Raw genomic sequence first — 26,272 nt, 5'->3', positions numbered from 1 at the left:
TCCCCCGAGCATCCTCAGGACCAGAGAGAGAAGATACCTTTGCCAGTGCCCCTGTTCTCTGAGCAGTGTCGCTGGGGAGTTGTGTATTAACAGGCAGACACCAAGCCCAGAAGAATAAGTGTTACTTTTTCTTCCTTCGTGTGATGAGCTTTTGGTTTTTGGGCTGTGTGGTAGAGGAATTTGAGGACCTGGCAGACCTAGGTTAAAACAGCGTTAATGGAGCTGAGCTGGGAGATGAAAACCCCAAAATACTGCTTGGGATTTCAGAGGTAAAGGAAAGAAGCCTGACTTGCTGACAAGAGGTTAGCCTTGTACAGGGCAGCCACGTGGAAGTGGTAGGGTGTCTGTAGGCTGGTAAGAACTAAGCAGTGGGGTTTCAGCAGTCTGCAACACACGTTTTACCCTGCAGAGTTTGAGGCATAGACATGTGTCATGCACAGGCACTGAGGACAATATTGACTATGTATTTTCCAGTTGTGTCCAGTACCTTGTAGGAACACATCCCAGAATGGCTATGCTGCACTGATCCTTATAACCTGGAATGGAGGAAGTTCTCCCAGGGTATGTGCTGAAGCCTGGAGGAAACTTCCCTGAATCCTGCCGCAGACCTTTGTTAGATAGACATTATTGAAAAAATATCCCTGCACTTCCCACCCAGGTCTTCACCTCATCTCAGATCAATCAACAAGGCATCTCTGGTCCAACAACTTGAAAGTCTCCAGCTTTGCTTCAAAAGAATTTATAAATTCCCCTCACAGTTCAAGTGCATTCAGCAGGGCTGGGGAATTCCTTTAGATCTCTGCTGAAGAATGCTTTTAAGTCAGGGGACTGCTTGTATTTACAAAGCAAAGTTGCTTGCTCACCAACCAGCTCTCCGCTGGAAGCACCATCTCCCTCAGAAGACTCGCTGTTGTTCCCTGTTCCCTCTTCCCTATCTGTAAACTATCCCATGGCTAGGTAAATATTTTTATTATATCCTGTGCCAAGCATTCTTCCCCCTCCCACAGAAGAAGATGTGCATTGGCTCCCTTGGAGTGCAAATGAATGTCTGTGTCTAAAGGGAGGCTGGCCTTGCTCCATGTGCCAGCCTCACACATCCTGGCTGTGGAAAACACAATGTTTTCCAACATCAAATTGTAGCAAGAAAACAAACTTTGGTTTGCTCCTCCAGTGTTAATCTTGCTGCCCACAACTGCTTCAGTGAGCTCTTACAGCTGGACTTTCACAGTTAGGTTGATAGGATGAAAGGATAAACAGGGAGGAATTATCCATCTTGGTGCTTAAATGGGATCTTCTGAGCACCTCGGGGTGGGCACCTGAGTGGTGGGCACTGTGTGAAGGTGAAAGGTTGAATAGGCAGAATGTGTCCTCCTGTCTTCCAGAGGAATGCTTGCGTCCCCGGTCATGGAGTTCTGCAGTTGTTCCCAGTCACTTCACTGGCAGCCCAAGTCCTCCAAGAGCAGGATTTGGCTTAAAAAAGCCAATTTTTCCTTAGCAACCAGCTGCAGATGAAATATCCCTTTTCCCTCTCCTATTTCTGCCTGGTTTATTGGTAAAAGCAGAGGTAGTGTGGGGAGCAGATCCAGTGCCACAGTCCTGTGAGCTTGGCTACATGTTGGGGATGTGGGAAGCAAACTTGGTGTGCTGTAATAATTTACCAATCCCCTCCCTTGCTGCTGTTTGTTAGCAATGACTCTAAATAAGCATATGCTTCAGCTTTCTTGCTAAGCACATGTTTGGCCTTTGGATGGCATGAGATGTAAATATTTAATGTTATCAGTAGAAGCCAAAGGTCTCCAGCCTCCTCTCTGCCAAATGTCAGTGTTCTGCTGATGTCTGTCTGATGGCCCTCTTTCTTTGATGTGTCCATCCTAAGGTCTCTTTTCTCTTTGTCCCATCTCTGTTCCATGCCTTGGGGTTTTTAAGCATCTCTCATGTGAATGTATCACATTTTGAGCTAATTAGAGCTTAGTTGACACCATTTTTTTCATGGTCTTGTGGGCAAAGGGGTTTTGTAATGGGCTTGTATCTGCACACCACAGAGTTGATGACCCAGGGAGCTGGCAGCCCCTTGCTCGTGTAGGCAGGCTCCCATGGGGTTGTCTGCAGGCATGATGATTCTCTATATTGGTTGGACTTATTAGTTGGACTTCCCCTTCTCCCACTTGGGTGGCTGAGTTTGGCCTGTTCTTCCCTGGTCTCAGTGCAGCTGGGTGTCCTGGTCTGTGGTGCTGTGGTTTGGTCTGGTGAGTTGGGCCTCCAAGTCCTAACAAGGCACTGCAAAGCCAATACCCAGATTTTCCATCAGCACATTCCCACAGACACCCTGGAAGGAGGAGATTAATTGTCTTTATTGATGCATGTATGTGTTTTTAAGAAGCTAGTACCTAGGCTCAGCTGTGGCTGGGACTGGTGAGTTCATGGAACCCACGAAAACCTCAGTGACACAGACAGGACTTGTGCATCCCAGCAGATTGGGGAAGGGGCTGCCAGGAGCTCTCCTCTTCAGTGCACTTTGCTTTTATTCATTGCAGGTAAAGGTGAGCATTGTTTCTCCTCTCCAGAAGCTTCCCTCCACTCTAACCATGGAATTGTCCCCATCTTCTGTTGTATTTTCTGACTTCTAGCATCTGCCAGATCCAACTGGGAGCTGCCCTGCTGGTAATCAGCATCCCTCCGGATGCGCTCCTCCCTGCCTGACTCAGTCAGCCCTGGCGCTTCGGCGCAGCCTTTTTAAGCAGAGAAGAAATTGCTCTTTCTGCGCTGTCTCTTTAAAGCTTCCCCTCCCAACCCTCCCAGCAGCTGAGTCACTTCCTTCTTTAAATCTGGCCTTAAATCTTCCTTTTCTCTTTAGGCTGTGATTCACTCCCTTTGTGAGGCACTTTGCAGAGCTCCGACAGGAGGATGCAGAACAGTGAGATGCTCCTGGGGTGAGACGCCCGCCTTGTCTCGGAGCCACAGCAGTGAGCCCCTCTCTGAGGGCTGGGCCCTGTTCCTGCTAAATGGTGTCTCTCAGTATGAGAATTTCTCTTATCTTACAGTTTCTTTCAGTGCTACATTTGACGTAGTAATAGAAGCCAACTCCTGCCTGTGGCGAGTGCATGTAATTTCCTTTGACATCAGCATGTGCCTGTGAGGGAACAGCTCTACCCCTTCCCACCCTGTTTGATTAGATTCAGTAAGAGAGTCATTACAGCATCACTGCCATTCCTCGTGGTCACTTGTGGGATTTAAGGAGGACTTCTGAAACGTGCTCAGAGCAAGGAAAGCTTCAATTTCTGCTTCTAAAGGCGGGAGATATTTTTAATATAACAACTATATTTCTCAAATTTTTATACTGTGATTTATTTTTTTTTGTCCCTCAACTGCTTATTTCCTTGGCCTCTGACCCTCTTATGTCTAAGTGTCTTGCTGTTTCACAGTTTCTTGGTGTGGAGAGACTCACCAGCCTACAGGGTAGTTAAAAGATGTCACCATGAATTAGCAGTGTGGCACTGCTGAACTTGTCTAGATTTGCTCCTGTTATCAGCAAAGTGTGGGATATAATTTGCCAAAGCTTTTAAATGCTATTTTCCTGCTTTCATCTGGGACTTTGGTAGTTAAGCACTAAATACATTTTGCTACCCTTTGATTTTAGGCATACAAATATTCAAGGTGCTTAGGAAAGCATCCTATGGGCACCTTGCCCCCAAAGTTGGGGCAGAAACGGGCGAGGCCAGGGACTAGACCTTATTCTACAAGGGTCTGGCTTCCACAGCATAATGGTGCCCACACTGGTGCCAGAGGTGTAGCATTAATGAAACATTTAGGGTTAAATGAGTGGCTGGCTCTGGTGCCTCAGTCACTCTGTAGAGGAAGGGTCTGTGTGTGAGACTGCTGGACTTAAAAACGTGTGCAGGTTGTTCAGCTGCATCTGTCTGTAGCTCGGGTTTTCTAAGATGTGACCAGTGACCATTTTCTAAAGAGCAAAAAAAAAAAGTCATTTTCCAGTACAGTAAGTCTGCAAATAAAATGAACCCACTGTTGTAAAGGAACTTTGTTTTTGCAGAGGGGACTGGGCTATGGAATTTTGTAGGCAAAGAAGACTTGTCATCCAAGGAGAGGACTTCTTCATTTAAAATTATTTGTACAAGAGACATAGCAATCTGGTAAACGAGAACTGCAGTTTCTAACAAATGCTAATAATCGTAAGCTCTGATTTTTAATAAAGCTTCAGCAATCACATTTTTCACCTTGAAACAGGCAGCTGTTGAGAACAATGTCACATGTCCTTTGCATACTTATGTTGTGCGTATTTGTTTTCTTTTGTGTAGAACGAGGTGATCAGCCAGCAGCTCTCTGTCATTTTCACTCATTGCTATGGACCCTACCCAATTCCAAAGCTTGTGGAAATTAAGCGCAAGCAGACCTCCCGCCTGGGTAAGTGTCCCTGCAAGATCCTCGTCGGCTCTCCAGGGAGAGAGACGAGGAAGACTGGGAAGGCTGTTGCTGGCCAGATGCTTTAGCAGGCCACAAGTCAGAAAAATCTCAATTTGAAAGACAGAATTAAAAGAAGGAAGGGCCCCAAACTTAACCTGACCTAAAAGTCCCAGTGACATCAAGAGGGTCATCAGATGTGCTGGAGTGGGGCCGTAAATCTGCAAAGATTTGTCTGTGTTGCTGATTAGGCTGGGATCCAGGCCTTGGCCCTGGAGCAAGGTGTCTGTCTGTCTGGATCTCAGATCACCCTGGCTGGCTGCAGTTGTTGCTGCACCAACACAGCCCTCCCAGCTTGGTCAGCAGAGCCCAGGGTGTTTTCAGGGGACTGAGAGAAGAGCCAGACAATTTTCCAGGATCTTCTTCCCCTTGACAGAGACTTTCTCATACAGGGAGTGGCCTAATAGAGTATAAATGAGCAGAGGGCTCCCCCAGCATCTGCTGAGCTGCAGTTTGCTCTGGGTAGCAGAGCTGGAGGTTGTGCCAGCGTCACACGGCGGGGACGCTGTGTGCAGAATAGAAGGACAATATCCTTCTATTCTGTTGCTTTCTTTTGTCAAAACAGGGAAATATTCATTATATTCCTGACCTTTTCCAAATTATAGTTATTGACTTTTTTGTTTTCTTCTTTTTGTGATTCTAGATCCCCATTTTCTTAACAATAAAGAGATGTCAGATGTCACATTTCTGGTGGAAGGAAGACCATTTTATGCACATCGAGTGTTGCTATTTACTGCATCACCAAGGTAAAATAGAGACACATCTCTGTTTTTTAACAAAAATAGAATTTGATTTTATGGGTTTGTGGGGGTTTTTTGTTTGTTTTACTGTCCCACTTCTTTCAGGGGTAGTGGCCCAATCTTCAAGTTTTTCTTAATCAGAACATCCCCACAGCTTGTTTCTGGTTGATCTGCCAGATATTTAACAAGGGCTCCTGTCAATAGATTTTCATCCAGTGAATGATCCATGCTTCTGGCCATGTATTCGACTTTGTTGCACTGAGGCACATTGGCATGGTCCTCATTACTGCACTCAGTTCTCAACCATACAGGAGTTGTGATACTTTGTTTATTAATAATTTAATGAGTGGTTAAATCCTGCCTTGCATCAGTTTCAGCAGTCTCCAGGAAAAACAAGCTACTATTGCATAATTCTTGACAGCATTCGACAAGTTTTAAATGAAGTTAAATAGCTGTGAAACATACCATACTGTATCCAAAGGCAGTATTTATCATTGATTTCCTGTGCTCCTCAAAAGTCTAAATGTGAGTTTCCCAGCTCAACCCAACCCAACCCAAGAGTTGCTCACAAACATTTTTTGTATTCAGCTGTATAATTCAAGGTGTGCTTTTAAACAAATCTTGCTGGCCCTCCATAACAGCTTATTTTGAGATGTGGCAAGGACAGAGCTCTGAGTTTGGATGATTTAAGCAATATGGGAATTGATGCTAGTTGTGCTGCCAGCCCACAGCACACGGTAAAGAGATTTGCATGAAGTAACTGCAGTACCTGACTGTGCCTTCAGCTAAGAAGTGGATATTGGTGTTTAGAGCTTCTTGGTAGCTGTACAAATACATTCCAAACTCCAGCTTTAAGCCTACTAAATTGTGCTTATAATAGAGTTTGACACTAGTGAAAGCAAGTAAATTGTTACCTGTATTTTAAATACTACATGCAGTCATGATGAGGGAAAGGTTACTGTCCAGCAAATGCTGGTCTTGATAGATAAGCTGATCTCTGAACTACTGCTGGAAGGTCAGATGAATTAACAAAGAGAGGAAGTACAAGAGCAGGTGTTTCTGGCAGCACATTTCCCATTTTCACCTTCTGATCAACAGGAATGCCTGGTTTTGAGAAGTAGATTGTTACATATGCATTTATCTCGTATAAGTTTGCAGTTATTAACTAAAAATATGTGGGCTCTTTGTCCTGAAACTTGTGTCTGAGTTTCAGGTTTTGATAATCAGTGAACAGCAGCTTATCCAGTTTTCTCTCCTGCCTCTTCTCACACAATTATACTGAGCATGCAAAGGAGCATTAAAAGGCTCATTGATTTTTTTGTTGTTTTATTCCTAAAGATTTTTTAAACCGGCATAATGGACATAAGCCAAAATCTATCATCTCAAAAAAGGAAAACGTTCAGCTTTTAAATGTTGCAGATCTTCACAAAAGATTGTGTTGTCTTCAAGAAAAAAAATTTGGTTCTGTAATATGTGTCATTACAGAATCTGGATGTACATTTTACTCTATTGTTATATTAGATGTATTTTTCAAAAATTTCTAATTGAAATCTTCCATAGGGAGGCTTCTTCCCTTTGGTTTGAACTTTATGTTAGTGTATAAATCTTGATGCTTTTTGGTGGCAAATACATTCATTTCAGCATTCTGTTTTTGCAATAATTGATGCAGTCATTCCATTGCACTTCTGTACTGTTTTTACTGCAGTTTTCCACAGAGATAATTGGACTAGTATTTCAGTTTTGCTCCTTTTTATTTAGGTTTAAAGCATTGCTGTCTAGCAAGCCCTCATCTGATAGCACTTGTATTGAGATCAACTATGTGAAGTACCCCATCTTTCAGGTACAGTCCCCACACTGAATTTGAATGGAACTTGTAAGAGGAGCACCATGCATGCCCTGTCCAAATTAGTCCCTATGTATTTGGTAATCCAGAGCAGTGGTTTCACAAGCACAGGCTTCATCTCTGTTCAAGCACTGCAGAATTCTATTGATTGCAAATGTGCCTCAGCAGATACAACAACATGCATTTCACTGACATGGGCTGTGCACACAAAGCACTGCCTGTCAGCATAAGGCATTTCTTTCTGTAGTTGGCTCTTTCTGCATTTAATGGACAGGTTTGGAAGAGACACACTTCATTTCCTTCCTTAGCAGTGCTCTCCAATCAATTTAGTGCCATGAAAAGGCAGAGCTTGCTCTCTGTACCTGTAGCATGTACATGGGTGTGCTTCCCTTGCTTTGAGCTGCAGGTCAGGCAGCTCCATGTATCGACTGTTACTGCTGCACATAATTCCCAGCTGCCCACAATAACTGGGCTCCCCACAGAGGCATCTCAGCTGGCTTGTATTACAGTGCAAAGCCTGCTCCACCTCTTTCTTATCTTCCATGCAAGCCTGCACACAGCTGGATGAAGGTGGCCTTTGCCAGGGAAGGGATAAGAGAATAACCATTGTATATGCTGTATTTGCCTGAATCAGTGATGCACTTAACAGACTGGGAAATACGCTGAAAATTCAAAATGAGTAAATCAGTTTCCTGCAAACTGTTTGGAACTTACCAGGAAATCCAGACAATCTGAGGGTGAGGGCTGAGACATTAGACTACCTATGAGAAGGAAACACTGAACTTTGCAGAGTGAGAGAATAACCAAGTATATCTTTGAAATCAGGAGGCTTGAGCCATTTTTATCTACAAATCCTTGGTGGTGTTAGGAGGGCCTTGGGTATTGCCTGTATTGTCCCCTGTTCCTCTATGTCTTGGATTGGTTTTTATAAACACTCCCTTTGTTTTATTACAGCTGGTTATGCAGTATCTTTATTATGGAGGTGCAGAGTCACTCCTGATTAAAAATAATGAAATTATGGAGGTAAGAGACATTTATTTAATTGCAGTGGGAGCGATGCTGACTGATCTGTGTGCCATTCACCCGAGGGCACGTGGCCATTGGGCAAGACCTGAGAACTCCTGTAAGAGCTAGCAGTGCCTCACGTGGAGTGCCCAGGCTCTCTGCAGTCCTGCAGGGGACTGGGAGACTTTGCAAATATCTACTTAGAGGCAAAGCTGGTGTTACCAAAATCTGGAACCAATTTCCAGCAACTTTGTGTTCCATCCTCCCTGTCTCAGCAGCATTAAAAGCATCCAATTTGGCTGGTCACGTGGGAGAAGTCTTGGGCATGTGCTGGGCTTTTACCATGAGAGAAGTCCACTGGAGACACAGTTCAGTTCAATTTCAAGCATGTGACTCTCAAATTTTATGAATAAAACCATAATCTGCTCCCTGAAATACAGAGACTTCTTTGCCCCTTTCTCACTGGATGTAAAACATCCAGGTGCTGTTGTGGCCTTTTGCAAAAGCCAAAACAAGCCAGCTGGAGCTGATTGAACCTTCTTCACACAGCCACCAGCCACACACAACCACAACCTTATGGATGTTGAGTAATCCCCTTCCGAATACTGTATGCCTCATTGTCAGCTATGATCAGCAAAACCACTCCAACTACACAGAACTAAGATATATTGAGCAAATTCTTGATAGTCATTCAGGGAATTTTCAGGCAGCCAAAAAGAGTGCAAGTCAGCAAATTAAGTAGCTCTGAATACTAAATTCAGAGCTACTTAAACAGCTGGTAATCATCAGTGTCTGCCACCAAGATCACAGAATATCTCAAGTTGGAAGAGACCCATAAGGACCATCAAGTCCAACTCTCTGCTCCTTGCAGGGCCATGTAAAGCTAAACCACATCACTCAGAGTGTTGTGCAGATATACCATGAACTCTGGCAGGCTTGGTGCCGTGAGCACTTCACTGGGGATCTGTTCAGTGACTGACCACCCTCTCAGGGGAGAACCTGTTCCTTATGGCCAATCTGCACTTTCCCTGGTGCAGCTACTTTCCTTTTCCATGTGTCCTGTCACTGTTGCCTGCATTATTTTGTCCCTATAACTCTACAGTCTGGCTGCCAGAGGATGGAACTGGTCAGGACTGAAATTACCCCTCTCTAGTGCAGGCAGTGGATTTTTAAGTGAGCATACCCACATTGGCTTCTTGAGCTGTATAGGAAAAGTTCCCTAATACTCTGTTTCTCTCAGAGTTTTGAAAGACTTCCTGAATTTCTAACCTTTTCTGAAATAGAGAATTTTAGACTAGACAGTGCAGTGGCTTTATAGAGATGTGTGTGTTATCACCTAGCCTGTTAAAAAGCTTGTGCTGCATTTCAGCTGGCAGCTTGCTCTACTTTTGTGACATCTCAAAACTTCTGAGACTCCAGAATATATGACTGCTTGACTGATCTCTTGATAACAGATCTGGCCATGGTTCCTCACAGTTTAAAGTAATTACAAACCAGCACATGACTGCTTGCGCCGCAGAGGCAGCTGGAATAGGATTTGGCTTTATCTTTCAAAACTGCATTTAGTAACTTGTCTTATTACACATATGATAACAAGAAGCACCAGAAATACTCCACAGAGATCTTTGCTGCAACTCATAATTGGGGCCAGCTGGCTGCTATCACATCAGCACTGCAGATTTCCAGCACTTGGATTTCTTTATGGGATTAAAATAGATCTTGAGCAGACTGCATAGGAAAAGTCAGAATAATGTCATGAAAGTCTGAGGGTTTTGTTTGTTCCCCAGTGCAGCATGAGAGCCCCTTTGGGATGCAGAGGTTAACTTTTTGTTATGAGTCCCAAATAATAAGGGCTGTGTAAAAGCCTGAATACCTAAATAAGTGCTATTTAAACACGTGAACAGCTTGATCTAAGGTCTGGCTGGGTTGCAACAAAGTGTCAAGCAATGAAGAACTCCAACCTGCTTTCTAAGGCAGAGCAGAGAGCCAGAGACAATGACCTACCGTGGAAAGCCAGAAAATTAAATGACTTTCCTGTAAAAGGACAGAAAAGGGGCAATAGAGGAAATATTAACACTGCTGAAATCAGTTGAAGAACTCAAAATTCAGGCCATTTTCACCCCATAGGCATGTAGAGATGACAAGGCAGTGCCAGGGTAGGCAGTGTTGCCACAGGGGAGATGCAGAGCCAAAGAGGAATGTCAGTGTTGGTGTCAGAAGAGCTGTGGTAGAGCAGTGACAGACACATGACACTCACACGAATGCTGGCTAGGCATTGCCTCACAAAGCTGGTTCCCACCTCTGTGCACTCGTTCCTTGGGATAACATGGACCTCTGACAGTGTTTCAGTGCTCCTGGCCTGAACATTCCCTGACAGCTGCTCACAAGCCAGGACAAGGAGCATATGGAGATCTGATTCCACTCCCTTGAGCCTGCTGAGGTGGCCGATTTGAAGTTTATTGTCTCTCTAAATTAAGACTGCCCCAATCATTGATTGGTTTGAATTCCTCTGTACACTTGATCCTGACCTCTCTGCTGACTTCCTCACATCCAGCCCAGGTGCTCTGTTTCAATAAGATCTTGGAGAACAGTTGAACCAGAACTTTGGTTTTGGGGATGTATTTGCAGGTCTTTTATTGCAGTCATGTTTGCAAAGTGATGAAATACCTTTCAAACCGCTGTTTCCTTTTTCTCCTTGTCCCATTCCAAATTCAGCATGTGGACCTGAGCAACCTTTGGTGTTCTCTCTGTGTATAGATTGCCATTGTGTGATTTAGAAGAGACTGCAGAGGGTTAAAACAACTAAGCAATCTTCTCATTCTGACTTTTTGTCAGTACTTTCATGCTAACTGAAGAAGGGGCAGAGAAAAAAGTATAATGAAACAGTAAAGAAGCAAGCTCTGATTCTGTATCGCTCAGCAGTTTTTGACTATTTTTTCCATGCCTTTTGGTTTTTTTTAGCTTCTCTCTGCTGCTAAATTTTTCCAGCTTGAAGCTTTACAACGACACTGTGAGATCATTTGTGCAAAAAGCATTAATACAGAAAACTGCGTGGATATTTATAATCATGCCAAGGTAAAAATAACTGCATATGCTTGCATGTTGTGTGTCTGCTGTCATTCTTGTAGGTCAGTTTTGTAATAAGTAGTTATATATATGTATATCTCATATGTTTATTACATTTGTTGCATGTTTAAGATTTGTCATTCATTTACTGGGACTGAGTGATTAATAGGTACCTGGCATAGTGACAATCCAAAATTAGTTAGTCTAAGTCCAGGGTGGCAGCTTCTCAGCCCCTTCCCTGAGTGGTTCAAACTCAATTTGAGTGTACCACTATGTGGGAGATCTGTCCCTCATTCATGGCAGCACAAACTGGTGAGCTGATTCTACAGGAATCACTAAGTGAAGTAGGCATCTCTGCTTTCACCTTCCAAGATGCATTTTCCCATTTCCATTACCTGTTTCTTCCTGCCTGAAGCCCAGTGGGGTGATCCACTCAATGCTGGTGACACCTTGTCAATATATAAAAATGCCATGTTGTGGAAGTGCAATGGCTCAGAGCCCCGCAGGGATGGTAATGAGAATTTTATGACTTGGAGAGTTTCTTATTGGAATCAAATTATATACTTAGCTTGTGAGGTTGCCTAAGTCATTAGACACAAAAGCATGGCATTTCTTGTCCTAGAAAACCTATTTTCACGCATTGGTGGAGGTGGTTACCACATTGATTAGTTTCATTTTTTTCCCTCCTCATGTGGAGTAGTTTGATTTTCACTTGGAAGGTGGAAATGGTACATAAATAAATGCAGTGAAATATTCTTCAAGCATTTCTTAAGAGATTTTTTCTCTAACTTGCATGGTCTGTGCAAAAGAGAAAACTGATGCATTGTGACATGGAGGTTTTATTGAAAAGAGTAATCCTGCAGATTGCTCCAAACCCCTGCAGATCTGACCTCCGTTCCCATCATCAGGTATTTCCCACAGAGAATAGTAATTCTGGGTCTTCGTGTACAGATAACATGCAATCAATGTTTGAGATAGCACAAAGCACAAAGATCCACCTATAAAAATAAGCAATGAGGTATATCTGTAGGTCCATTTAATGTAGGAGGAAAAATTTACAGTGCAGGAATCGTTTGAAAAATATTTGATTTGTCTTGTAGCTCATGTGCAAACTTCTCAATTTGTATTGCTGTCAGTAAAAACAATAATTTTGCTTTAAAATCATGTTTTCTTTGAATTGCGAAATGGGGCTGTTATTTACATCCTGATTGAAGAAAATTCTTACATGCTGGGACTTAACAAACCCAGTGGCTAAATCCAGCTCCTGGCTTGCCTGTAAGAGCCCCAGCCTGCAAGTTATTTGTGCCTGACCTCCCACTGGAAGCAGTAGAAATGGGGTACCTGGGTGGGTTTTACAGCCAGAGTCATGTTGGCAGTGCTGTGAGTAGGGCACTGCAGCAATAGCCAGCCTGGCTGTGCCTGAATCTTTGACTTCTGGAATTAGTTGGGTTGGAAGGGACCCTTAAAGATCACCTAGTTAGAGCTATGGTCAGGGAGACCTTTCTTGACCTTGCGGCTTTGCAAGCTCATCTGCACCTGCAGGACCTCCCTGACCTTTCCAGAGGGGAATGTATGAGCAGGCTGGCCCAGAGAAAGAGCTCAGCCTTTGTCATCAAGATTGAGAGACAGATACAGTTTGGTGGATGTTCCTTTGCAGGCCCAGGAGTTGGACTCCGTGATCCTTGTGGGTTCCTTCCAACTCAGCATATTCTGTGATTCTGTAATGTGAATTTGGTCATATTTACAAATAAATGTTGACTGGAGAATACTGATGTCATTAATATCCCTATGGGCATTCCATTTTTAAAATTGCTATCATAGAACTGTGGAATACTAGCTTGGAAAACACTTCAAGGATCATCTGGTCCAACCTTTCTTTGCAAAAATAGTCTAGACAAGATGGCCCAGCACCCTGCCCAGCTGAATCTTAAAGTGTCCAATGCTGAGAAATCCACCTCTGCTCTGGGGAGATTTTTTTCAATGGCTGATTATTTCAATTTCTCCTCAAAGCATGAAATTTTGCATGACAGCTTTCTGCAGTCATATGTCCCATCCTTGCTAAGGACAGCATTCTTGAAACATGGTCTGTAATGTTTTCCCAAACCTGTAGTTTTAGGGTGTAACTTCTAGCATGAAATCATGGGTCTGGTAAACTCTGTGGTAAAACTTCCATCAGTTTCCAAGGGAGCAAAGCTTCAGCCTGTGGAATTTTGTTTCCCCAACAGCCAGGGTCTTTTAACATGGAATTATTATAAGAATCATCAGCATAAAATACTGTTTTATTAACTCCTTCCTCTCCACACATTTATATCTGTAAGTAAGCACATTTTAGACTGTGCCTGTCTAAAAAGCTTAGCTTGTGTATTTGTTTGTGTGCAGCTTTTATGCACTGTATTTGCTGCCTGGGTTTTATCAGAATGGTTATCTTTCTCTAATTTCGCTCCTTGTAGTTCCTCGGCGTCACAGAACTATCTGCCTATTGTGAAGGCTACTTTCTAAAAAACATGATGGTCCTCATTGAAAACGAAGCTTTCAAACAGTTGTTATATGACAAGAATGGAGAAACATCTGGTCAGAATGTACTAGAGGACTTACAGAGGACGTTGGCCACAAGGATTCAGTCAATTCATTTGTCTTCTTCAAAGGGCTCCATTGTGTAAAGCTGAGAAAGATGGTAACCCTCTAATCAAAGACCCTGCAAGTTAAGTCTTCTGTTGCAGCTGCTCAAACCTGTTGCAGTTGCTTAAATGACTACAAGAAAAGAAAATGTAAAAAATTCCACATTGCATCCCAGCAGTTCCATTTCAGCCAGAGGTGCTGCGCTGGAGCTGTGTCCCCACCTGGATGAGAGAATACAGAAAACAAAGTTCCTTCCTGGTTTTGAGCAAGCTGGGTACCAGAGTATCCAGTAACTGCCCTTGTACTCACATTTCTGAACACAAGCCTGTTCGTGGAGCTTGATGCCAACAAAAGCCAGAACTCACATCAGTGAACAGCAGAAGTCCCTGCCTGAAGGGTAGTGCTGGGGAACACCTGAATCGACCAATTAATCATATAAGTCAGATTTGTTCCAGTGTTACACAGTTAAGAACTATATCTATCCCAGAGTCCATTATCTCATGCATTTAAGAAATGTAAGAACTGTTTTTGCTGCTCAGCAAAGATCAGCTGTATTAGAGAGTGGGTAAGACTGTTATAGTTGAGGAAATATACTGGCAGATTTTTAGGGGTGGGAACTTTTTAAACTGTTCATAAAAAATAATGGGGTGGCCTTGTAGTTTAAAACCTATTTCTTGAGCTTAAAATTTCATTTTCAACAGAGCTGTGTTTGAGAATCTATGTAACATGTTTTGGTTTTTTAAATGGTAAAATGTACATTGTGTAAACATACATATGATCAAGTTTGCTTGTATTCTTTCCTAGGGTGGTATAATCTTGCCTAAGAGGCTATGGTTACACCAAAGAGGCACATTACCCAGTCTGTCTCTAATACAGTAGTTGGGGGGCAGGAGAATTGCATGCTACTCCTGATTTGGGGTTGAAATCAATGACAAACTCAACAAACATGCGTTTGCATGGTAACTGTACCTGTGAAATGTTCCGTTCGTGCTTGTTTTGCCAAGACAAATGCAATGTTACTTCTTGTCAAACTTCATTTGTGAAATTAGCTTATTTTTTTATCTGGTGTGGTTGGCTGCGATATGATACCCCTGGAGCTCCTTCTCGAGATGCTGATTTCTGTTTGTTGCAGTGAAGAGATATCAACAGATCTTTAATTTAGTGATGTGTGGATATTTTGCTACTGGCCAGAGACTGGGTCTGATTTAGACTTTTAAAAATTACAATTAAATATGTACTGTAGAATGATTTCTGACTGTATCCTGAGAATGTATAGGTAATCTACAATGCAGAGCTTGGGTAGGGTGGGGTGGAGGAGTGTGATTTAAATGTCAGATATCAACTTTGTTTATTTTGCAGCCTATTATTAGCAAGACAAATCTGCTATGTGCCACATCATTCTGGATGCCCTCTCTGAAAACCACAGTAAGAAGCAGGAAAAGATGTTGCCTTCTCCATGGCAAAGTGACATTAATATATTTATTTTCTAGAATGCCATTCTAAGAAATTTACAAGTTTGCATGTTAACCTCTTTTTCTTTTGTTGGAGCATCTGCATCAGGTGCCCTTCCATGTTCCAGCTTTTGATGTGCTCAGAGACCACAGTTTTTAGCTGTCAGCACAATAGGAAGCTGTTTTATGACTCTGAGGGATAAATCCTCCCTTGTGCTTGGTCTTCTAAAGCCTCTACAGTTTCTGCAACAAATGACAAAATGTCTAAACTGCCACTAATGTTGCAGAGACACTGCTTGTCAGTCAATTAGGTCTTGTTTTCAGCATATTAGATGTTCACACAAGATGTTGTCTGGAACTTGTAAGTAATGGCTGCTTCTGAGTGAATGTTGTGATCATAGAGAAGCAAGACCATAGTTAATACAACAGCAACACACAGAGGTGCTTGTTGTTCCTTGGTGTGCCTTCTCATCCATGGAAACCCATCTTTCTATGACAAAAACAACTAGCTAAGAGCAGAGGCTAAGGCTCACCCTGCAGCCTCGTGGTTTAATACAGCAAAGTTTTTCAAACAATAATCATTGTATTAAATGGGAAGGAAACACTGTAACTCCATGCTAGTCCTTCTGAGTTGAGAGTGTCTGTGGGAAAGCTCACTAGGTTTCTTTCAGCAATAAAGGGGTTAATAGGGCCTTTGGTGGCTGTACCTGGGGTGGTCACCTATTTGGGCACCCTGAGCTGTGAAAGGAAGGGACTGCAGCCAAGGATTTGTACAGGAATAACATTTGCTCTTGGAAATGCTGGTAATCCAAACGTCACAGATGTATAGCTGAAGGAAACCTTAAGAAAAAGGAGTCATAACTTTCAATTCCTTTTTGACCAGCAGTCCCCAGGACTTTTGCCAGCAGAAGAGCCAGCCTGTGTAAACCTAACATTCATTTCTCATGGAAGCAGCCAGCAAACCTGTGTGGATCCACAAACCAGAGTTTGGAAATGGTGATTTTAGTCTGCCTCTCCTGATGTGAGGCTGGGTGAGGTCCAGCTGAGCCATGCCAGACAATGTGCAGTTTGCAGGCTCTTTAAAAATCCAGTCACAGGGATCCATGATCTTCACCACTCTCATAATCAGAAGGTTTTCCTAAGAGACTTCAGAATTTCTTCATTACAAATCAAGCCACTTTTCCTTTGAGTCCTGACTGACAGGAAAAACAGATGATCTTACAAGATCTTTTTAGAAACTTATTTTATGTATGAAAGGGATTATCCTCCTTGCATCACTAGTATAGTCTTTCCTAGTTCCTTTGTTAGTGTTTTCTGATTTTTGCTGTCATTCCCCTCATGGCTTCCCATTTTCCCCAAATTCCCATACTTCAGCAGGAGTTTTATACATTAGCAGGCAAAGCAGGAAGCTGTTGCTGTGGTTTATGTAAAGCATATTGGAAAATACATCCCCAGGTATATCAGAAAATATATCCCCAGATATGTTCTGCAAGAACATCCCATGGCTGACTTTGATCTAGTCTGTCTTATAATTCCTGAGAGATTCACTGCTGCCTTCTCAGGAATTCCATCTTTATTTATACATTTGTTTACTACACCTTCCAAAGTATAACACTTTCAGTTTCTCCTTATTAAATTTGTTCTGCTCTAATCAGGGCAATTTCCCCACTTCATCAAGATCAGTTGCAATTCTGATCATGTCTTGTAGCCTGTTTCATAATCTCCAACCTTTATTATATGTGACTTCATGCATGGATTCTTCATTCCATTAATCTGGGGCTGGGGGGAAGGGCTCTTGTCAATTTAATCTTAAAAGCAATGTGAGTTTCAGTGGGTGCCCATGAATACCATCCCTAACAGATAAGGCTCTTTCCAACAGAGCATTTTATTAGCATTTTTTTCAGACATGGTGTTATCATCTTAGAAAATAAAAAGCTTTCTCTTATTTTAGTCTTAGTATGAGTTGCAATAATTTACAAATTTTGAGGCCAAATAGTGCTTCCAGTCTTGGTAAAGAGAAAAAAATACAACATCCTTGGAAAAACTTAGGATTTTCTTTTTTAACCATAATTTTCGAGCCTCTAATGAGTGAAGTTGCCTTTCCATGTCTCATTTTTATATTAATCCACTGCTGTAATATTTGAGGATTTACAGACATCCTGTCCTTGCCTCCTGGCAGATCTTTCCTTACATCCCTACACGGTTCTCCCGTAGTTTCCAGAATTTCCTCACATTCCCACTTTGCTTCACATGCTGCCAGTTTCCACACTTCCCAGTTTTTTTTTACTCTAGAGCCCTACTGGATTCCTTCCCAAGCCCAGAAGTAGAATCTGTGTTGTCCTGAATAGTTGATTTTCCAATAATTGGCTCAAGAGCTGGGAAGAGAAAAGGATGGGGAATGTAGGAGGGCAAAGGTTTTGGACATCACAGCGGAAGGCTGGCATTCTTTTCATTACAAATTTCAGCACTGTCTACTTGTTTCTCTGCTTTTCCCCTGATCTACTCCTTAGGCCTGCTGTCCTCTAAACACAGCTGGTGGCCAGATGCTCTCTGTTCTGGAACAGGGCCAGCTTTCTAATGGCTAAGACTGCTTTTCCCCAGCTAAAACTTCTGCCTGCTTGGGTTTCAGCTCTGAAGTAGATTAGTAAAAAATGTCTATTAAAGACAGAGGAAACATCTCTAAAAAGGTGTGAAGGTTTAGTAGCCAGGCTCCTCTTGGCACTAATGAGAGCTGCTTGCTGAATCCTTCACATGCTGCTTTGGACACTTACCCTTTTTCCACTGAATATCCACTGGCTTCATACCAAATGTTGCACAAGTCCTGGATGGGCTGTACTGTGTGATGTGCTGGGGGCTTTCTTAAATTCTAGTTTTGTTTCAAGGCATAGCAACATGTGCTGCTCTTTAAAGGTTGAAAATAAAAAGGGAAGTGGTCTGTTTGCACTGAAATAAACTGCTCTGAGGTGCTGCAGTGATGAAAAAGAAAGGGCATCTCTTCTTCCCAGCTGTACCTGCCTAAAATCAGAGGAAGCTTCTGTTATAGCATGGAATGCTGCCAGATCTGTGGGGATTCAGGCATGCAGGACCCTGTTTAAGTGGGGTTTTTAAGTTAACACATTCACATACTCAAGATGAGGATTAGGCCATCCTAGAAAAAACAGCATTCCTAGTGCTCCTATCTGTGTATTAAATCCTGGGAGAAGCTGGAATACTGCAGAATTAATTGAAGTCAGTTGCACATATTCAGGGTCCCTCAGGAGCTGGCTTTGTCTTAAAAATACTGCTGAAAGATGACAACCTGAAACCTGCATTCACTAAAGGTGCCTCTGAAGCCACTGGCTTGGGTTTGGGGTTTTTTTGTATTTTTGTTTGTTTGTTTGTTTTTGGTTGTGATTTTGGTGTTTTGTTTTGTTTGGGTTTTTTTTTTTTTTTGTTGAATAACAGTTACCTAAAGCCAAAGCCTTTAAGTTAGTTGATTTGACAAAGTGTTTTTCATGTGAGGCTCTGCAAGTGCTTTACAGAAATGAAGGGCCTGATGTTGCTTTCATCCTCTGGCACAGAGATGAGATTTATAAGAATTAAAATAACTGCCTAGGATTTAGCCTAAAATTTAATAAACTAGTTTGTAGGATGTTAGCCTTGAAAAATAGCCCTCAGATAATATCTGAAACCCCACAGATGAGAACATTACTAATTTTAGGTGTCAACCTACAAGCAAACAAACCTGCAGCACTTCCATATGTTTGTAGCAAAATTATTATGGTATTTTTCAACTTGTTATTTATTTTCAGGTAAGGCCTGTTATCTTCAGTGGGTGAAAACAGAGGCTGGCCACTCTGACCAACTTATCACATTTCAGTACAATTGCACCTGACTTGCTATTTGTAACTGGCCTTCAACTGCAAAAACAGCAAAGCTAAGTCTTCAGCTGTGGCTCAATGCTCCATGACTTCAATGAGAGCACTGCTGAGAATATTATTCATGTGGTGCCCAAAGCAGAAAGAAAATCTGGAAACCTGCAGAAAGACTAATGGGAATTTGTCAGCTGCCTTCAGTGAGCCTTTGAGCTGGGGAAGCAAGTTCAGTGTGGGTAGGAGGGCATTCCATTTCTTTTTGTTGCCATTAAACTGTCATTCCTTCAGCTCTAGAGTGTGTTTATCTTGGATGCCTGCACAGGACTTAAAATGTGGTATCTCACCACTTCAAAGTCAAGAGTCTCATTAGATGATGGGTTTTGTGCTTTGCTTGGACTGCTTGTCACTAAAACACCCAGGAGACATGGCAGCAAGTAACAAGAGAGGTTGTGTTGGCTGGATAGATAAAATTCTACAAACACCTTGTGCTTTGCATGCTTAGTTGACTAAATCTGTCCCTTCATTGTGCCAGAACAGCAACTTTGTAGTTTCTTTTTCCTTTGCAGAGGCATTTTTCACCTCTCTTTGGGCTGACAGTTTTGTTCTTTCATCCTGTAGGGGCAGTAACAGTGTGTGAATGGGCATGCTTAGCTTAGGCACAGGTTTCTGTCCATGCTGGATGGCACACTAATGAAGAGGTCTTAGTAAGGGAAGAGGATTAGGTAAAAGAATTAGAATGTATAACCTTAGATCTTTGCCTCTGATTCCAGAGGTACAGTGTCCACTGCTAGCTAATTCATTTGTTCCCCAACTCAGAGTTTCCAGGAAATCGAATGGAAGGAGAGAGCGGGAAGAGGAGAAACAGCCCCATCTCCCACCACTTGCTTGGCATTCCTGACAAGCCCAGTTGGCTCCAGTCTCTTCAGTGCTCACACAGAGGGTTTGCTTGGTCCCATTCTCAGATATGGCCATGGAGTTGAAGCAACTGGTGGCACTTTCTTGTCCTTACAAATATCTTCACTGCTGCTGCCGGTTAACTTCTGTCTTTCCACTCCTCCTCATCTCTGCTGCTGTGTTATCATTAAAACTTTCGGCTTTGCCTAGCACAGTGAGAGGCAATCTTCTTTCTTACTGCCTTTCTAAAGCAAACAAAGACAGAGGAAAAGCCTCGCTGAAATACCCAATCGAAAATCATTGATGGTTTACAATAAGTCACAAAAGAAAAGGGAGATGCTCAGAAACAAAAAAAGAGACTGCCACTTTAGGAAAATCCAGTGTTAGGAGGTCATTTTAATTAATTAAGATCAAAACCTTATTCTGGCAGGGACAGATTAACATGTTTCAAAACACCTGGACTCGTTAAAGCTACAGGTTCAAGAGAGTCTAGCCTTACTCTTTCCCCTTCCCAGCAGTGGATAAATTGAATATCCTGAAGCTTACTGCGTGAGAGGCTTTCAGATGAGCCTTTCCAAAGTCAGGTTCTCTCTGTTCTGCATAGCTTTTGAAGAGCTCACAGCACATCTGCAGGCTGGGATTTGCCCCTCAGCACAGTCAAAACCTCCTGTGCCCCAGTGCTGGTTGTGGGGCAGAAAGTAGGAAGGAGCAGAGGAAGACCCTGGAGCCTCACCAGAGTGAAAGCTGCTTCCCCAGCATCCAGGCAATCTCTTGGTCAAATACCCTGCTTAACCCAGTCAGTTCAATACCTTGGGAACTGATTTTTGCCATGCAGCTATTAAGCCAATGACTAATTGTGCCATTTGGGGATGCAGTAAAATGTGCAGTCTTACTTCAGTTATGAGTTATGTTTTTCCACTGAAGAATACATGGACTATAGGAATGTATCTTCGAGCTTTTTGACCTCATGTTCCTGGCAAAGTTCCAATTAGTAGCAGAAAAACTTGACCTGTGCTTGTGCCAGTGGGGTGCAGAGGTGCCTGAGCATTATGCAGACACCAAATAAGTAAATCCCAATCTCTGCAATGCAGGACATTTCTCCTACTGATCTCTTTGGTATTATGGGTAAGGTTGAATAATGGATCTCTGCTGTTTACAGCCCCAAGTTAGGATCAGTGCACTTCTTCCCTTCTCTCTTTTGGCTCTGCCATCTACCCCAGAGAGGAGGGAAAAGAAAAACTCCACAGGAAATACCACATTCTCTCAACCTGCCCTCCCCACCACCAGTAACAGGTGGGCTGCTAGAGTGTCCTTAGTCCCACTCCTCTGAAAGCTTCTTGTAATGCTATTTTTACATGAGTTATCCTTAGACCATGCTTTGCATTAGGGCGAAGTCTGGAAAGCATCTTAAGTCATTTATGGCAGAAGTGAGATTGTAAAACATTCAATTCCCATCATCCATGCTGAGAATTTTCTGTTTCTTTGTTGGTTTTGGTGTTCTGATGGTTGGCTGGTTTGGGGAGGGATTTGGGGTTTTGGGGGTTTTTTTCGCTTGTTTTGTTTTTTGGTTGGTTTGGTTATTTTTTTCATTGGGAAGAAAAGATGAAGCATGTGCAAAGCTTTGGATTTTGTGTCTATAGTTATCATTGTGTGTATGTTCAAGAAAGAGAGATGGACAGTAAATAGATCTATGGGATATGTTATGAGGCGTGAAATCATGTTTGTAATGAGATTTCTTGTTAATGGCAGTGAGCCTTCCTTGATGGTAAGCATTAATGCAATACCCATTAGTGCAGCTAAACCTCCCTCTGCTCCACTTTCCCAAATGGGTTTCACTTTATACCTAGTTTAGCATTTACAAATATTTCATACAGGGTTCAAGGAGTAATTTACATATTAAAAATGTATGAATATTCTATGAAAAAATACAGGTTAAGTTTCTACCATGACATCATTCACAAACCAAAACATGAAAGTGTGATGAAATTTGCTCCACTAAAATGGCTGGAAGCCTTTTCATTGATTTCTCTTGTCTGTGGATTAGGTCTGTTTTCCATCTCTCTTTCATACTGTGTCACCTTTGAAGTCTTTGCAAGCCAAATGCATATCTGTAATTAGAAAGCACAGTCTTGATCTTTAAATGGAGAATGATCCACTTCTGAAAGCAGCACCTAAATTAGGAAATCCTGGTGTGAGCATCCTGTAAATACAGAAGAGCATTGTCTGTGGGACAGCTCTTTGCTTCCTTTCTGCCTCTTTCCATCCACTTCCATCTGTCCCTGAGATATCTTGGACCTGAAAGCTAGGAAAGAAAAGTGAAAACAAGAGGAAAGGATGTGCCAGAAATAAGATGTGCAGAACCATTGTGCTCATCTTGATTTTTTTCTGGTCTTAGGCAGACTCCTAATTTGTGTAATACAAACCCAGGAATGGTTATGATTGTTTTGCATTTGTTATGGTTGTTGCAAATTTGGGTTTGGGTTTTTTTTCTAGCAAAGTGGTTTTGTTTGCTGTCATCTTTTGTTGGGGTTTTATGTGAAGGTTTCATTTCACTTTTTATTGAGAAGGAAACTAAAGGTCACATAACCCAACAGCTATCATCAACAAACACAGAGATCCTGTCCTGCATCCCGCAGATGTGGCTTAAATACTGGTTTGTGGCTTCACAGGCATGTTTGAGGTCGTCTGTAATTAACAATACAGGTGAAACTTTATTCCCCTTTGCTTACCCATTTATGGTAGATAAAAACAAAATAACAGAGTCAGAGTATGGACAATAGGATGGCAGATGTTTTTCAATGGAGAAAGATTATAGCTAAGAAATACAAATGTTTCTAGAACCAACTATTTTTTCTCAAAAGGACAGAGAGACATCTGTAGCTCATTCAAAAATGTCATTCTCTTGAGTGTGTTAGATGCTTTTGAAAATTGCCTGGTTTGTGCTGTTAATGATCCAGCACAAGCCCTTCCACTGGAGAGACTAACTGAGGGCACTCAGAACCAAGGCTGAAGGGAATGTATGAAAAATAGAGGAGCTCAGCCATAATTTGAGGTGGCAGCTTTGTTTGCTTTTGTCCACTGTGTCCACAACTTAAACGTTATTTTACAGGTCATGTTTGTATTTAATTTCTCTTGAATCCTTTTTTTAATTGCTGAAGCACTCTCTCAGCATCTTCTCCAAGTGCACCTTAGGTCATCTTAAACACCATTTAATGTCTGTCTGATGCTGATCCTTTTATAATCGCCAATGAGATTACGATTCAGTTGTCATTGCTAGATGACAAATGAATTGTAACAGCCTTAACAAAAATCTTGTTTTGTTAAGGCTGTATAAGGGCACTGCAGCATGTGAAACCAGCAAGTTGATTTTTATTATTGCATTACTCTGAAAAAGAAAAAAAGATGAATGAGATCTTTGTTTCTAGTGTGAAAGGCTCCCTTTAGCTTGAGAGGACACGTGCAAAGCCTCTGCTGTGAATGCCTCGATATAATCAGCTTACAAAATGGAGGAAAATTATATTACAGAAAGATTTTTGAGAAACATAACTCCAGTGGAGCAGAACACGCACTTGCTAAAGACTGCTCTCTTGCTCTGTCTCTCTCCTGAAGTCAGTGGGAATTTTTAATGGAAGTTACTACAAGGCTGTATGTTTTTTTAATGCACTAGCAGATGTAATTTCCCATCCAGTCATCTGCACAGTTGTGGTTGGTACACCATAAAGGCTGAAGGCCAAATCCTGCTGTCATTGCACACAGCCCCTCTGCTTCACAGGGATCATAAACATGTACTTATGTTACTTGAGGTTTTTGCTGAAGAGAAATGGGAGAGGGTAGGCCTTCCTTCTGCTCCTTGATCACAGGCTTTGCATTCCCAATGACTTTTATTAGAAGTATCATATATTTACATGCTGCAGAATGAGGCCTGCATGGGATGGGAAAGATTTTTATGAATTTAGACCTGCCTAAGAAAACAACTGCTCTAATTTTAGACAAGTTGCATTCCATATCCATCTGTTTAGTGCATCATTCTGATGTTTACTGTTTAGTAAATTGCATTTGGGCTTTTTTTTCTTTTGAGGGCATCGCCTGTCATCAGTCAGTGTAAAATAGCACCAAGGACTTCCAGATATACACATAGGGCCAAACTGTGCCAGCTTCACACACCACAGTCCCATGAAAAGCAAGGAAAGCTGGACTGGGCACATGAAATGCAATCCCCCTAACATCAAATTGCATGTCCTGCCTCATTTCATAGAGATGGATGACATCCTCGGGGAAAAACAAAACAAACACATGCTGCCACTTCATCTGAGTTTAAAATGTATTAAAATCAAGGAAATTATATTAGACATGGCTGTAGTCTATCAAATCCAGCCCTGTGCATAGGCAGAACTCCAAGGGAAAGTAACAGGAGTTTCCATTATGGAGTTTGCAAAAGGAAGCCTACATAATGAATTTGACAAAATGTCAACTTTGTGTAAACTCTCCCCACTCCTGGTGGGTCTGTATAAAGGTTTTTTTAAATCTTCATTGGAACACACCAGAGAATAATAAACTTGCACCTTGATAGAATAGCTTTATTTGTATATACTCTATGTAAATTTTAAAGCAGAGGATACATGTCATTCCTTGTACATATCTGCCTAGAATGGTGGCAGTGCTGTGCACTGCTGCTTAGGGGATCCGGCTTCTCAGTCCTGGATTTCCAGCTGTAAAGGTTGCAGGAGACTGCTTGGGACCAGCTAAACATTGGATGGATAGATGCTCACCACTCACTGCTTAGAAATGCAGGAGCAGGATTTGGAACAGATATTGGCTATGGAGAAGATTGCTTGCCTCTACTCCTGGCTAAGGGACAAGTGCCTCCTTTGCTGTCATCTCCAACAGAAGTGATTTATTGTCAGAGTGTGGGAACCTTCAGAGCCCTGTCTGGTCTTTCAGAGGGGTCTGAGATTCAGGTGTCACATGGGAAGGTCCCTGAAGAAGCAGTGTGTATATACATCTACCTACCTGTCTGTCTGTTATCTAATACCCCACTGTTTCTGTATTGAATGGTCTCAGTAATCTGTAAACAAGTGATTGCTCCTGTTGTGCTACTGCTTTGAAATTCTTTGCATGCACTCTGGCATATAATTCTTTAAGAAAATAAATTATACATATTATATATACATATATATATAGTAGCTTGCAAAATATTCATGTTGAAGAGCCATGTTTTGTGCAAATTTTACATTTATGTTGTGGGCAATATCGCAATACAAACTTTTATTAGTTGTCAATAATAGATTTATCACATTATTTTTGAGTGTATGTACGTATCCCAAGCTTTCAACCTCAGGCATTAGATCATCTACTGAAGGAGACTTTTTCTGTACAGTAGAAATAGCACAGGCTTTCAGTAAATAGGCAGGTGTGCAAGCCCCATTCTGTTTAATGCGAGGCTGATTCTTCATGCAGGTTATCAGGCAAATACTCTCTTGTCAGTGCTGGAATTTGTGTTTGGTATGAGGACCCTGTTGTGCTCATCTAGAACAGAACTCAAACCCCAATGCTGCAAAACAATGTGCTTGGCTCGTACTGCCCTCTGTCTCCACAGGTGCTCCAATATAAACACAAGGAGGACTTAGGGAACTCCCAGTTGCCTGCTGGATAGCCAATGTTATATTTTCAAATGTACATGCTACATAGTTTTCAATGTAGGGGCTAGATAAAAGTGTAATACCAGTACGGCTTTAGAAAAGCTACAGTGTTTGGAGCTTGACCGTGAAACTCTTACCTGATTCCTGGACATCATCAGTGGCTTCGTTTGCTCAATGTTTACCTCTGAGAAATGTATGCTATTGATTTAAATGTTTAATATATTGACTGCCTTTTTTTGTATATTTGTTATCATAAATATATGATTGGTTTGGTTTAAATGCTAACAATTGTGGTCTATTTTCAGACTTGAAATACTTACGGTTCTGTATTGGGCAGGCAAAGTTATTAATGAATATGGAAATTTGGTATTTTATTCCTGTTTTATACAGCTGCCCCCATAGGTTATTATCAGATAGCAATGAATATTGCTGAACAGCAGGTGGAACTCCTTTGAGTGTGTTTATGAGCCATCTCTGTTCAATAAAAATTCCATTGTTTTCTAGCCTAGGAAATGGCTGCTGTGAGTGTTTTTGTTTCTTCTCCCCTTAAGGTGTTTCTTGATGTATTTCAGACAGCAGCAGGACTGGGATTCTCCCAAGAACCATCTCCCAGAAACCACATGTGTTTAGGATTTTATACCTGGAAGTCTTGGTGCTGTTTTCCCACATACACTGCTATCGGCAT

The 26,272-nt window shown here is 42.0% G+C and overlaps 1 protein-coding gene across 2 annotated transcripts in view; it reads left to right on the top strand.

Moving 5' to 3' along the window:
* Positions 1 to 25,866, top strand: part of ABTB3 (ankyrin repeat and BTB domain containing 3) — a 175,719-nt gene extending 149,853 nt beyond the window's left edge. Inside the window, exons 12-17 of one of the 2 annotated variants that reach the window (XM_030237673.2) lie at positions 4,314 to 4,419; positions 5,120 to 5,222; positions 6,975 to 7,056; positions 8,014 to 8,082; positions 11,026 to 11,139; positions 13,581 to 25,866. In XM_030237673.2, the coding sequence (XP_030093533.1) occupies positions 4,314 to 4,419; positions 5,120 to 5,222; positions 6,975 to 7,056; positions 8,014 to 8,082; positions 11,026 to 11,139; positions 13,581 to 13,790 (684 nt within the window). In that variant the 3' untranslated portion in view covers positions 13,791 to 25,866. Of the gene's footprint in view, positions 1 to 4,313; positions 4,420 to 5,119; positions 5,223 to 6,974; positions 7,057 to 8,013; positions 8,083 to 11,025; positions 11,140 to 13,580 lie in introns of those variants that run through there. The other variant, XM_030237674.2, reaches the window with a different exon arrangement.
* The last annotated feature ends 406 nt before the right edge of the window (positions 25,867 to 26,272 follow it).

Source organism: Serinus canaria, chromosome 1A (genome assembly GCF_022539315.1).
Source record: "Serinus canaria isolate serCan28SL12 chromosome 1A, serCan2020, whole genome shotgun sequence".
NCBI classification, from domain to species: domain Eukaryota; kingdom Metazoa; phylum Chordata; class Aves; order Passeriformes; family Fringillidae; genus Serinus; species Serinus canaria.
This window is presented reverse-complemented; position numbering and strand designations above follow the sequence as displayed.